General features: G+C 43.8%; 1 protein-coding gene across 5 annotated transcripts in view; it reads left to right on the top strand.

The window, feature by feature from the left end:
- The window catches only part of LOC121573362 (FSD1-like protein), a 75588-nt gene that overhangs the window by 14482 nt on the left and 47273 nt on the right, over nucleotides 1-13833 (top strand). For all 5 annotated transcript variants that reach the window (XR_006002029.2, XM_041885271.2, XM_041885270.2 and 2 more), the window contains exons 4-5: nucleotides 10823-10924; nucleotides 13305-13327. Coding sequence is in view for 4 of the 5 variants with exons in the window: in XM_041885271.2 (XP_041741205.2) it covers nucleotides 10823-10924; nucleotides 13305-13327 (125 nt within the window). In the remaining variant the exon portion in view is untranslated. The remainder of the gene's footprint in view (nucleotides 1-10822; nucleotides 10925-13304; nucleotides 13328-13833) is intronic.

The raw sequence follows: 13833 nt of genomic DNA, 5'->3' as shown, positions 1-13833 counted from the left end.
GCCAAGAAGACACATGAACTACAGGTACCTGACCCCTGACCCCTAACCCCTAACCCCTAACCCAACACCTTCAAACAGGAGGGGGCCAAGAAGGCACAGGAACTACAGGTACCTGACCCCTAACCCCTAACCCCTAACCCCTAACCCAACACCATCAAACAGGAGGGGGCCAAGAAGGCACAGGAACTACAGGTACCTGACCCCTAACCCCTAACCCCTAACCCCCTAACCCAACACCATCAAACAGGAGGGGCCAAGAAGGCACATAAACTACAGGTACCTGACCCCTAACCCCTAACCCCTAACCCCTAACCCAGCACCTTCAAACAGGAGGGGGCCAAGAAGGCACAGGAACTACAGGTACCTGACCCCTAACCCCTAACCTCTAACCCCTAAACCCCACTGAATTTCCCGAAGCCTGTCTGCCTGCTTTATATAGCAAACCACGGCTACTGTCTGTAGGAGCGAACCATTTTCGTGTAACAAACTGGCCGGTGAGTGTGTATATATTGGATGAACCATGACTAGAATACAGTATATACAGTGGGGAGAACAAGTATTTGATACACTGACGATTTTGCAGGTTTTCCTACTTACAAAGCATGTAGAGGTCTGTAATTTTTATCATAGGTACACTTCAACTGTGAGAGACGGAATCTTAAAAAATCCAGAAAATCACATTGTATGATTTTTAAGTAATTAATTTGCATTTTATTGCATGACATAAGTATTTGATCACCTACCAACCAGTAAGAATTCCGGCTCTCACAGACCTGTTAGTTTTTCTTTAAGAAGCCCTCCTGTTCTCCACTCATTACTGTAACTGCACCTGTTTGAACTCGTTACCTGTATAAAAGACACCTGTCCACACACTCAATCAGACAGACTCCAACCTCTCCACAATGGCCGAGACCAGAGAGCTGTGTAAGGACATCAGGGATAAAATTGTAGGCCTGCACAAGGATGGGATGGGCTACAGGACAATAGGCAAGCAGCTTGGTGAGAAGGCAACAACTGTTGGCGCAATTATTTGAAAATGGAAGAAGTTCAAGATGACGGTCAATCACCCTCGGTCTGGGGCTCCATGCAAGATCTCACCTCGTGGGGCATCAATGAGGAAGGTGAGGGATCAGCCCAGAACTACACGGCAGGACCTGGTCAATGACCTGAAGAGAGCTGGGACCACAGTCTCAAAGAAAACCATTAGTAACACACTACGCCGTCATGGATTAAAATCCTGCAGCGCACGCAAGGTCCCCCTGCTCAAGCCAGCGCATGTCCAGGCCCGTCTGAAGTTTGCCAATGACCATCTGGATGATCCAGAGGAGGAATGGGAGAAGGTCATGTGGTATGATGAGACAAAAATATAGCTTTTTGGTCTAAACTCCACTCACCGTGTTTGGAGGAAGAAGCCTTACCCTGCCAGAGGCCACCAAGAAGAAGGATGAGTACAACCCCAAGAACACCATCCCAACCATGAAGCATGGAGGTGGAAACATCATTCTTTGGGGATGCTTTTCTGCAAAGGGGACAGGACGACTGCACCGTATTGAGGGGAGGATGGATGGGGCCATGTATCGCGAGATCTTGGCCAACAACCTCCTTCCCTCAGTAAGAGCATTGAAGATGGGTCGTGGCTGGGTCTTCCAGCATGACAACGACCCGAAACACACAGCCAGGGCAACTAAGGAGTGGCTCCGTAAGAAGCATCTCAAGGTCCTGGAGTGGCCTAGCCAGTCTCCAGACCTGAACCCAATAGAACATCTTTGGAGGGAGCTGAAAGTCCGTATTGCCCAGCGACAGCCCCGAAACCTGAAGGATCTGGAGAAGGTCTGTATGGAGGAGTAGGCCAAAATCCCTGCTGCAGTGTGTGCAAACCTGGTCAAGACCTACAGGAAACGTATGATCTCTGTAATTGCAAACAAAGGTTTCTGTACCAAATATTAAGTTCTGCTTTTCTGATGTATCAAATACTTATGTCATGCAATAAAATGCAAATTAATTACCTAAAAATCATACAATGTGATTTTCTGGATTGTTGTTTTAGATTCCATCTCTCACAGTTGAAGTGTACCTATGATAAAAATTACAGACCTCTACATGCTTTGTAAGTAGGAAAACCTGCAGAATCGGCAGTGTATCAAATACGTGTTCTCCCCACTGTATATATGAAGTGGGTAAAACAGTATGTAAACATTATTAAAGTGACCAGTGTTCAATGACTCTATGTACATAGGGCAGCAGTCTCTAAGGTGCAGGGTGGAGTACCGGGTGGTAGCCGGCTAGTAACAGTGTCTAAGGTTCAGGGCAGGGTACTGGGCGGAGGCCGGCTAGTGGTGACTGTTTAACAGTCTGATGGCCTTAAGATAGAAGCTGTTTATCAGTCTCTCTGTCCTGGCTTTGATGCACCTGTACTGTCTCTGTCTAGATGGCAGCGGGGTGAACAGGCCGTGGCTCGGGTGGCTCGGGTGGCTGAGGTTCTTGGTGATCTTCTTGGCTTTCCTGTGACATCGGGTGCTGTAGGTGTCCTGGAGGGCAGGCAGTGTGACCCCGGTGATGCGTTGGGCTGACCTCACCACCCTCTGGAGAGCCCTGCAGTTGCGGACAGTGGAATTGCCGTACCAGGCGGTGATACAGCCCGACAGGATGCTCTCAATTGTTTCATCTGTAAATGTTTGTGAGGGTCTTAGGGGCCATACTGAATTTCTTCAGCCTGCTGTTGTGCCTTCTTCACCACACTGTCTGTGTGACGGGACCATTTCAGGTCCTCTGTGATGTGCACGCCAAGGAACTTCAAGCTTTTGACACCTCTCCTCTGCGGCCCTGTCGATGTGGATGGGGGGCGTGCTCTCTTTGCTGTCTCCTGAAGTCCACGATCAGCTCCTTCGTTTTGTTGACGTTGAGGGAGAGGTTATTTACCTGGCACCATTCTAACCTCCTCCCTGTAACACCACTCCTCACCACTGGTATTAGTTACGGGTGTTGTTGTAGTGCTTGGTTAGTGTACACCCCTCTCTCAGGCAGCCTGGGGTGTGTGATGTCATCGTGCTGCTCTGGCAGTTCTCTAGCCAACTCTCTAAGTCCATTGAGCAGGAACAAAAAAGTGTCTGAAATTACCCCCAAATGAGAGATTACCCCTTTATCCCTCTCTGAGGGTGAGTACTGCCTGGTATGCTGGACCTCATTACGTCAAGCTTGTAATGGTAGTGGGTTCGATTCCCGGGACCACCCATACGTAAAATGTATGCACGCATGACTGTAAGTCGCTTTGGATAAAAGCGTCTGCTAAATGGCATATATTATATTATGATATGATATATATTATGATATACACTCAGTGGCCAGTTTATTAGGTACACCACCCCGTTCACGAAAATGGTTCACAGACAGTGAGTCACATGGCCATGGCTTGCTATATAAAGCAGATCAGACAGGCATTGAGGCTTTCAGTTACTGTTCTATTGAACGTTAGAATAGGCAAAACTAGTGACCTAAGCGACTTTGAGCGTGGTATGATCGTCGGTGCACCGGTTCCAGTATCTCAGAAACGGCGGCCTCCTGGGCTTTTCACGCACGACAGTGTCTAGGGTTTAGAATGGTGCGACAAACAAAAAACATTCAGTCAGCGGCAATCCTGTGAGTGAAAACAGCTCGTTGATGAGATGTCGAAGGAGAATGGCAAGAATCATGTAAGCTAACAGGCGGGCCACAAACAGACAAATAACGGCACAGTACAACAGTGGTGTGCAGAACGGCATTTCGGAACGCACAACTCGTCGGCCCTTGTCACGGATTGGCTATTGCAGCAGACGACCACACCGGGTTCCACTCCCATCAGCTAAAAACAAGAAGAAGCGGCTCCAGTGGGCACGCCATCACCAACCCTGGACAATTGAGGAGTGGAAAAACATCGCCTGGTCAGACGAATCCCAGTTCCTGTTGCGTCATGCTGACGGCAGAGTCAGAATTTGGCGTAAGTCGCATGAGTCCATGGCCCCATCCCGCCTGGTATCAACAGTAAAGGCTGATGGCGGTGGTGTAATGGTGTGGGAAATGTTTTCCTGGCACACGTTATGTCCCTTGATACCAATTGAGCAACGTTCCCATGCCCCGAAGAATTCAGGCTGTTCTGGAGGAAAATGGGGGTCCGACTTGATTCTAGATGGGTGTACCTAATAAACTGGCTACTGAACTCACATACTCATGTCTCATCATGTGACCCATGGAAACATATATTTTCATCAGGTAAATGAAAAAATATACACCTGTTTGTTTTATTTCCTCAAAGTTATTAAATCTGTGTCAGTGGAACTTTAATAACAGACTCTTTTGAAGGACTGCAAACTAAACCATGTTGTTCATGATTCGTTTTAACAGTTGGTATTCCCTTTTAATGCGTTTTTTCCAAGAGCTACCCTTTAAGCTGTTTTGCCAGCATTTACCATTGTTATGAGTTTGTCTGTCAGCTGATGAACCAAAACGTTATTGTGTCACTGTGAGCTCAGCTAGCCTTCCCCAACCAAGCAGGTGTTTAGTTACCTTTCCCCCTGCTGTGGTCCTCTCTCCTTGGGGTACTCTCTGTTACCTTTCCCCCTCTCTGGTCCTCTCTCCTTGGGGTCCCTGGAACCTGAGAGGAGGCTTAGCAATAGCAGCTGGTCGTTTTTCTGATAGCTGACCATTAGAAGACCTTGTAGCTAACTTTGTCCTGTAGGAAGGACAGTTATGAGAGACTGTTCAGCCTCAGGTGCATCCAAAATGGCACCCTATTCCCTATGTAGTGCACTACTTTTGACCAGAGCCCTATGGCACCCTATTCCCTATGTAGTGCACTACTTTTGACCAGAACCTTATGGCACCCTATTCCCTATGTAGTGCACTACTTTTGACCAGAGCCCTGTATAGGGAATAGGGTGCCCTTTGGGACACAGCCTCAGTCTGACTCAGCAGAGACTTCATTAAATAAGCAAGAGCACAAATACATTAGTGTCTAGTTTAAGAAACAGACGCCTCACAGGTCCTCAACTGGCAGCTTCATTAAATAGTACCCGCAAAACACCAGTCTCAACGTCAACAGTGAAGAGGCGACTCCGGGATGCTGACCTTCTAGGCAGAGTTGCAAAGAAAAAGCCATATCTGTGACTACCCATCTTAATCTTTTCTTTTTATTGACCAGTCTGAGATATGGCTTTTTCTTTGCAACTCTGCCTAGAAGGTCAGCATCCCGGAGTCTCCTCTTCACTGTTGACGTTGAGACTGGTGTTTTGCGGGTACTATTTAATGAAGCTGCCAGTTGAGGACCTGTGAGGCGTAATGTATTTGTCCTCTTGCTCAGTTGTGCACCGGGGCCTCCCACTCCTCTTTTTATTCTGTTTAGAGCTTCCCTGGTCAACTGTAAGCACTGTTATTGCGAAGTGCGAGATCTTCAGTTTCTTGGCAATTTCTCACATGGAATAGCCTTCATTTCTCAGAACAAGAATAGACTGACGAGTTTTAGAAGAAAGTTATTTGTTTCTGGCCATTTTGATCCTGTAATCGAACCCACAATTGCTGATGCTCCAGATACTCAACTAGTCTCAAGAAGGCCAGTTTTATTGCTTCTTTAATCAGAACAACAGTTTTCAGCTGTGCTAACATAATTGCAAAAGGGTTTTCTAATTATCAATTAGCCATTTAAAATGACAAACTTGGATTAGCAAACACAACGTGCCATTGGAACACAGGACTGATGGTTGATGATAATGGGCCTCTGAACGCCTATGTAGATATTCCATAAAAAAACAGCCGTTTCCAGCTACAATAGCCATTTACAACATTAACAATGTCTACACTGTATTTCTGATCAATTTGATGTTATTTTAATGGACAAAAAAATTGCTTTTCTTTCGAAAACAAGGAAATTTGTAAGTGACCCCAAACTTTTGAACGGTAGTGTATATACAGTCTACACCGGTTGTTTACGAAGTACACTACCGGTAAAAAGTTTTAGAACACTACTCATTCAAGGGTTTATCTTTATTTACATTGTAGAATAATAATGAAGACATCAAAACTATCAAATAACACATATGGAATCATGTAGTGACCAAAAAAGTGTTAAACAAATCAAAATATATTTTATATTTGAGATTCTTCAAAGTAGCCACCCTTTGCCTTGATGACAGCTTTGCATACTCTCAACCAGCTTCATGAGGTAGTCACCTGGAATGCATTTCAATTAACAGGTGTGCCTTTTTAAAAGTTAATTTGTGGAATTTTTGAGCCAATCAGTTGTGTTGTGACAAGGTAGGGGGGGGTATACAGAAGATAGCCCTATTTGGTAAAAGACCAAGTCCATATTATGGAAAGAACAGCTCAAATAAGCAAAGAGAAGCGACAGTTCATTATACTTTAAGACATGAAGGTCAGTCAATACGGAACATTTCAAGAACTTTGAAAGTTTCTTCAAGTGCAGTCGCAAAAAACATCAAGAGCTATGATAAAACTGGCTCTCATGAGGACTGCCACAGGAATGGAAGACCCAGAGTTACCTCTGCTGCAGAGGATAAGTTCATTAGAGTTACCAGCCTAAGAAATTGCAGCCCAAATACAGTGGGGGAAAAAAGTATTTAGTCAGCCACCAATTGTGCAAGTTCTCCCACTTAAAAAGATGAGAGAGGCCTGTAATTTTCATCATAGGTACACGTCAACTATGACAGAGAAATTGAGAATTTTATTCTCCAGAAAATCACATTGTAGGATTTTTAATGAATTTATTTGCAAATTATGGTGGAAAATAAGTATTTGGTCACCTACAAACAAGCAAGATTTCTGGCTCTCACAGACCTGTAACTTCTTCTTTAAGAGGCTCCTCTGTCCTCCACTCGTTACCTGTATTAATGGCACCTGTTTGAACTTGTTATCAGTATAAAAAGACACCTGTCCACAACCTCAAACAGTCACACTCCAAACTCCACTATGGCCAAGACCAAAGAGCTGTCAAAGGACACCAGAAACAAAATTGTAGACCTGCACCAGGCTGGGAAGACTGAATCTGCAATAGGTAAGCAGCTTGGTTTGAAGAAATCAACTGTGGGAGCAATTATTAGGAAATGGAAGACATACAAGACCACTGATAATCTCCCTCGATCTGGGGCTCCACGCAAGATCTCACCCCGTGGGGTCAAAATGATCACAAGAACGGTGAGCAAAAATCCCAGAACCACACAGGGGGACCTAGTGAATGACCTGCAGAAAGCTGGGACCAAAGTAACAAAGCCTACCATCAGTAACACACTTCGCCGCCAGGGACTCAAATCTTGCAGTGCCAGACGTGTCCCCCTGCTTAAGCCAGTACATGTCCAGGCCCGTCTGAAGTTTGCTAGAGTGCATTTGGATGATCCAGAAGAGGATTGGGAGAATGTCATATGGTCAGATGAAACCAAAATATAACTTTTTGGTAAAAACTCATCTCGTCGTGTTTGGAGGACAAAGAATGCTGAGTTGCATCCAAAGAACACCATACCTACTGTGAAGCATGGGGGTGGAAACATCATGCTTTGGGGCTGTTTTTCTGCAAAGGGACCAGGACGACTGATCCGTGTAAAGGAAAGAATGAATGGGGCCATGTATCATGAGATTTTGAGTGAAAACCTCCTTCCATCAGCAAGGGCATTGAAGATGAAACGTGGCTGGGTCTTTCAGCATGACAATGATCCCAAATACACCGCACGGGCAACGAAGGAGTGGCTTCGTAAGAAGCATTTCAAGGTCCTGGAGTCGCCTAGCCAGTCTCCAGATCTCAACCCAATAGAACATCTTTGGAGGAAGTTGAAAGTCTGTGTTGCCCAGCGACAGCCCCAAAACATCACTGCTCTAGAGGAGATCTGCATGGAGGAATGGGCCAAAATACCAGCAACAGTGTGTGAAAACCTTGTGAAGACTTACAGAAAACGTTTGACCTGTGTCATTGCCAACAAAGGGTATATAACAAAGTTTTTTGAGAAACTTTTGTTATTGACCAAATACTTATTTTCCACCATAATTTGCAAATAAATTCATTAAAATCCTACAATGTGATTTTCTGGAAATGTTTTTCTCATTTTGTCTGTCATAGTTGATGTGTACCTATGATGAAAATTACAGGCCTCTCTCATCTTTTTAAGTGGGAGAACTTGCACAATTGGTGGCTGACTAAATACTTTTTTCCCCACTGTAAATGCTTCACAGAGTTCAAGTAACAGTCACATCTCAACATCAACTGTTCAGAGGAGCCTGCGTGAATCAGACCTTTATGGTCGAATTGCTGCAAAGAAACCACTACTAAAGGACACCAATAAGAAGAAGATACTTGCTTGGGCTTAGAAACATGAGACCGGTGGAAATGTGTCCTTTGGTCTGGAGTCCAAATTGGAGATTTTTGGTTCCATCCGCTGTGTCTTTGTGAGATGCGGTGTGGGTGAACGGATGATATCCGCATGTGTATTTCCCACCGTAAAGCATGGAGGAGGAGGTGTTATGGTGTGGGGGTGCTTTGCTGGTGACACTGTATGTGATTTATTTAGAATTGAAGGCACAGTTAACCAGCATGGCTACCACAGCATTCTGCAGCGATACACCATCCCATCTGGTTTGGGTTTAGTGGGACTATCATTTGTTTTTCAACAAGACAATGACCCAACACACCTCCAGGCTGTGTAAGGGCTATTTGACCAGGAAGGAGAGTGATGGAGTGCTGCATCAGATGACCTGGCCTCCACAATCCCCCGACCTCAACCAAATTGAGATGGTTTGGGATGAGTGTGACCGCAGAGTGAAGGAAAAGCAGCCAACAAGTGCTCAGCATATGTGGGAACTCCTTCAAGACTGTTGGAAAAGCATTCCAGGTGAAGCTGGTTGAGAGAATGCCAAGAGTGTGCAAAGCTGTCATCAAGGCAAAGGGTGGCTATTTGTAGAATCTCAAATATAAAATATATTGATTTTTAAACTTTGTTTTGATGTCTTCACTATTATTCTACAATGTAGAAAATAGTACAAATAAAGAAAAACCCTTGAATGGGTAGGTGTTCTAAAACTTTTGACCGTTAGTGTATACAGTGGCTTGCGAAAGTATTCACCCCCCTTGGCATTTTTCCTATTTTGTTGCCTTACAACCTGGAATTAAAATGGATTTTTTTGGAGGGTTTGTGTCATTTGATTTACACAACATGCCTACCACTTTGAAGATGCAAAATATTTTTTTCATTCAGACAAAAAAACAGAAAACCTGAACGTGCATAACTATTCACCCCCCAAAGTCAATACTTTGTAGATCCACCTTTTGCAGGAATTACAGCTGCAAGTCTCTTGGGGTATGTCTCTATAAGCTTGGCACATCTAGCCACTGGGATTTTTGCCCATTCTTCAAGGCAAAACTGCTCCAGCTCCTTCAAGTTGGATGGGTTCCGCTGGTGTACACCTATCTTTAAGTCATACCACAGATTCTCAATTGGATTGCGGTCTGGGCTTTGACTAGGCCATTCCAAGACATTTAAATGTTTCCCCTTAAACCACTTGAGTGTTGCTTTAGCAGTATGCTTAGGGTCATTGTCCTGCTGGAAGGTGAACCTCTGTCCCAGTCTCAAATCTCTGAAAGACTGAAACAGGTTTCCCTCAAGAATTTCCCTGTATTTAGCGCCATTAATCATTCCTTCAGTTCTAACCAGTTTCCCAGTCCCTGCCAATGAAAAACATCCCCACTGCATGATGCTGCCACCACCATGCTCCACTGTGGGGATGGTGTTCTTGGGGTGATGAGAGGTGTTGGGTTTGCGCCAGACATAGCGTTTTCCTTGATGGCCAAAAAGCTCAATTTTAGTCTCATCTGACCAGAGTACCTTCTTCCATATGTTTGGGGAGTCTCCCACATGCCTTTTGGCGAACACCAAACGTGTTTACTTATTTTTTTCTTTAAGCAATGGCTTTTTTCTGGCCAATCTTCCGTAAAGCTCAGCTCTGTGGAGTGGACGGCTTAAAGTGGTCCTATGGACAGATACTCCAATCTCCGCTGTGGAGCTTTGCAGCTCCTTCAGGGTTATCTTTGGTCTCTTTGTTGCCTCTCTGATTAATGCCCTCCTTGCCTGGTCTGTGAGTTTTGGTGGGCGGCCCTCTCTTGACAGGTCTGTTGTGCTGCCATAATCTTTCCATTTTTTAATAATGGATTTAATGGTGCTCCGTGGGATGTTTTTTTTACCCAACCCTGATCTGTGCTTCTCCAACTTTGTCCCTGACCTGTTTGGAGAGCTCCTTGGTCTTCATGGTGCCACTTGCTTGGTGGTGCCCCTTGCTTAGTGGTGTTGCAGACTCTGGGGCCTTTCAGAACAGGTGTGTATATATATACTGAGATCATGTGACAGATCATGTGACACTTAGATTGCACACAGGTGGACTTTATTTAACTAATTATGTGACTTCTGAAGGTAATTGGTTGCACCAGATCTTATTTAGGGGCTTCATAGCAAAGAGGGTGAATACATATGCACGCACCACTTTTCCGTTATTTTTTTGAATTTTTTTAAACAAGTTATTTTTTGCAGTTCACTTCACCAATTTGGAATATTTTGTGTATGTCCATTACTTGAAATCCAAATAAAAATCATTTAAATTACAGGTTGTAATGCAACAAAATAGGAAAAACGCCAACGGGGATGAATAGTTTTGCAAGGCACAGTATATAATGTATTTAGTGGATCGTTTTAGTTTGTTCTATTTTAATCAGGTCTCCAACATAAGGTATCGAGGTAAATTACATTCGGTATTGTAACAGATCACCCTTCTCAAATGTCTTTTCCCCCTGTTTGTTCCATAGCATCAACTGACACAGAGCGGCAGTGCCTTGAAGAGTGCTGAAGAGCTGCTGAAGTTTGCCAACAATGCTCTGGATATGAAAGACGAGGACGAGTTCACTAAGGTAGAGGCTGCTGGTCTCTCGGCCTCGGCCTCAGATTCAAAAACAAGTATGGAGCCATTTCAGTGCCAACAGAAATCAGAATTCCATCATTTCGAATTTGTATTAGGATGTTGAATTTGAATTTAATATTGTTTTATTTAATGCACAAATTTAATCATTGAATTCATCAATTGAACTTGTATTTCATGATTTGAAACTGAATTGAGTGAATATTGCATTCAGTTTTCAAATTGAATTGAATATTCAAATTCAATATTTATATATTCAGTTTCAATATGGTAGATATTGCATTCATTGTCTGTGTATCAAGTTTATCAAAGTTTCATATATTCAACTTCTCAGATGCATTCAGATTCAGTTTTCAAATTCAGTTCTCTAAATTCAGATTCAAAACCAGAGACAACATCCTGGTACTTTGCAGGCCAGGCAAAGTAGAGGAGAACAGAGAATTAAAACGCTCACTGTGGTGAACAGAAGCTTCTTGCGGTTTCTGAAGCCAATGTGGCATGTTGAATGTATTTTCTTCCTATGAATTTGGCTCTAGCGTTTGAACCGTTTCGGCTATAAGCTATTATGACCCCATTCCTGAAAGCTGAGACTTTCTGGAATAATTCCCCTCTATGATTATCAAAGGCCACGTTAGAAGGGAGTGTCACAAAATAATACAGTTGAATAGCCCTGTCATCGCCCTTTTTAAGGATAGCCTTTCCACTCACTATTTAATCTTTCTCTTGTGACTGACTGGGTTCAACCCAGGTCTCCTGCATGTCACAAGACTGTGTTAGCCCACTTAGCTAAAGCCCATATGGACGAGTTCAGGAAGCTAACGCAAGTCTTCAAGTCTCCAGCAAGGTTACTTGTGTGAAGATCGTGGTTCATCATTACCACCTCGGTTACATGTCACCCCCCGTTTGACCTCATACCAATATAACTGACTGGGTACTAAACACTACTTTCTGTGTCAAACAGAAGCAGAAAGGATCTGTGCCCCATTTTAATGAGTGGAACAGAGGTGGTGTGGTGATCCATGCATGTGATGAAAGCAACCTTGCCTGAGACCTGAAGACGTGTTAGTTTGACTGATGGGATTCTAACTCAGGTCTCCTGTGCACCAGACAATGCTACTTTTCAGGTCTCAGACAAGTTGCTTATCACACGAGCGTGGTCACCGAACCACCTGTGTTGCATTTCAACCCCCCTTTGACCTCCTCCTTGAAGAGACCCATCCAAGTCACAGGACCAACGCCTAGGCTTGAACTCAAGTGGAAAGAAGGGGGCGATGACAAGGCTATTCAACTGTATTGTTATGGGGGCCAAATTGTGGGTTTTGTGACACTCCCTTCTAACGCGGCCTGTGATCACCATAGAGGGGAACCGAAGGCACATCCACGCTCCAGAGAGTCTCAGCTTTCAGGAATGGGGTCATAATAGCTTATAGCCTAAACGGTTCAAATGCTAGAGCCAAATTCATAGGAAGAAAATACATTTAACATGCCACATTGGCTTCAGAAACCGCAAGAAGCTTCTGTTCACCACAGTGAGCGTTTTTAATTCTCTATTCTCCTCTACTTTTCCTGGCCTGCAAAGTACCAGGATGTTGTCTCTGGTTTTGAATCTGAATCTGAAAACTGAATCTGAACGCATCTGAGAAGGTGAATATATGAAACTTTGATCAACTTAAAATTATCGTTTGTAAACTTGATACACAGACAATGAATGCAATATATAAATATTGCATTTGAATATTAAATTAAATTGTGCATTACAAATTAATTAAAAAAATAATAATCTAATTCAATGTCCTAATACAAATTCTAAATTATGGAATTCAAATACAATTCGTTGGCGTTGAATTCACTCCATATGTAAGCCTTAGACAATAACACTATTTGAATGTGATCAGCTGACAAGGACTACCAGGAAGTGAATGAAGGTCAACGTTGTTTTACGGGTCGGCAGCCTCGTACAGCTATCGTAGGTGGTAGTATGTCTTCAAATGAAACTACATGGAGTTTGTTTGGTTATTTTTGAATCACTTTCAAAGTATTGATACTATGAAGAAAAGTATCCTCCTAAACTAACAAACGTGATTTTCCTTCTCAATTTCCTATAATACAGTAACAGAATCTGAAGTTTACAGTCACGCTGCTTTTCTGTGTGACGACGTTCACCGTGCTCTCCTCAGCTTCCCACTGCGTGCGTCAGTTGGGAGAACATGCTTGTGTGGGTGTGTCCAATCCAACTGCTGAGCCCCATCCCTTGCCTGCATGGCTGTACTAACTGTAGATATAGAACATATGGTATATCTCGATGATACTAACAGTCCCACTTCTTCTCTCTCCTCCTCTTCCTCTCCTCTTCCTCTTCCTCTTCTTCCAAGGCTGCCAAGCAGATCAAAGATAGGTACGGTACGCTCTTCTCTTCTCTAGTCTCTGGACATGCTTGCATGGAAACCCGACGTTGAATTGCATCGAATTCTAAGTCGGACAGAAATGACTGTTTGAATCAGGAACGTTTCCTCTCACGACCTCTACAAGCCACAATGTTGTAGAAAATGATATTTTTTTAGCTTCCTTCCGGACCTCACTAAAACTCAAAACCCTAGTCTTCGGCCCTATGTAGAGGCTGTGTATGAGGAAACGTCCCTGATTCAAACGCTCATTTCTGCCCAACATCAAATTCAATGCAATTCCAATGTCGGGTTTCCAGGCAATGGATATGCCTGGTGTCATGCTGCAGTGGTGTGAGATGCCTAGCTTAGTGCACGGTTTAGAGTCCTATCTGATCAAATAGTTAGAGGTCTTGTTTTATGTGCTTTACTAACATAACGTCTTTGTAGTTGTTGTTGTCTTATTCATGTAGTCAGCTATCTGGTCGGACATCAGTAACATGTAGTCAGCTATCTGGTC

This window comes from Coregonus clupeaformis, chromosome 9 (genome assembly GCF_020615455.1).
Source record: "Coregonus clupeaformis isolate EN_2021a chromosome 9, ASM2061545v1, whole genome shotgun sequence".
Taxonomy (NCBI): domain Eukaryota; kingdom Metazoa; phylum Chordata; class Actinopteri; order Salmoniformes; family Salmonidae; genus Coregonus; species Coregonus clupeaformis.
This window is presented reverse-complemented; position numbering and strand designations above follow the sequence as displayed.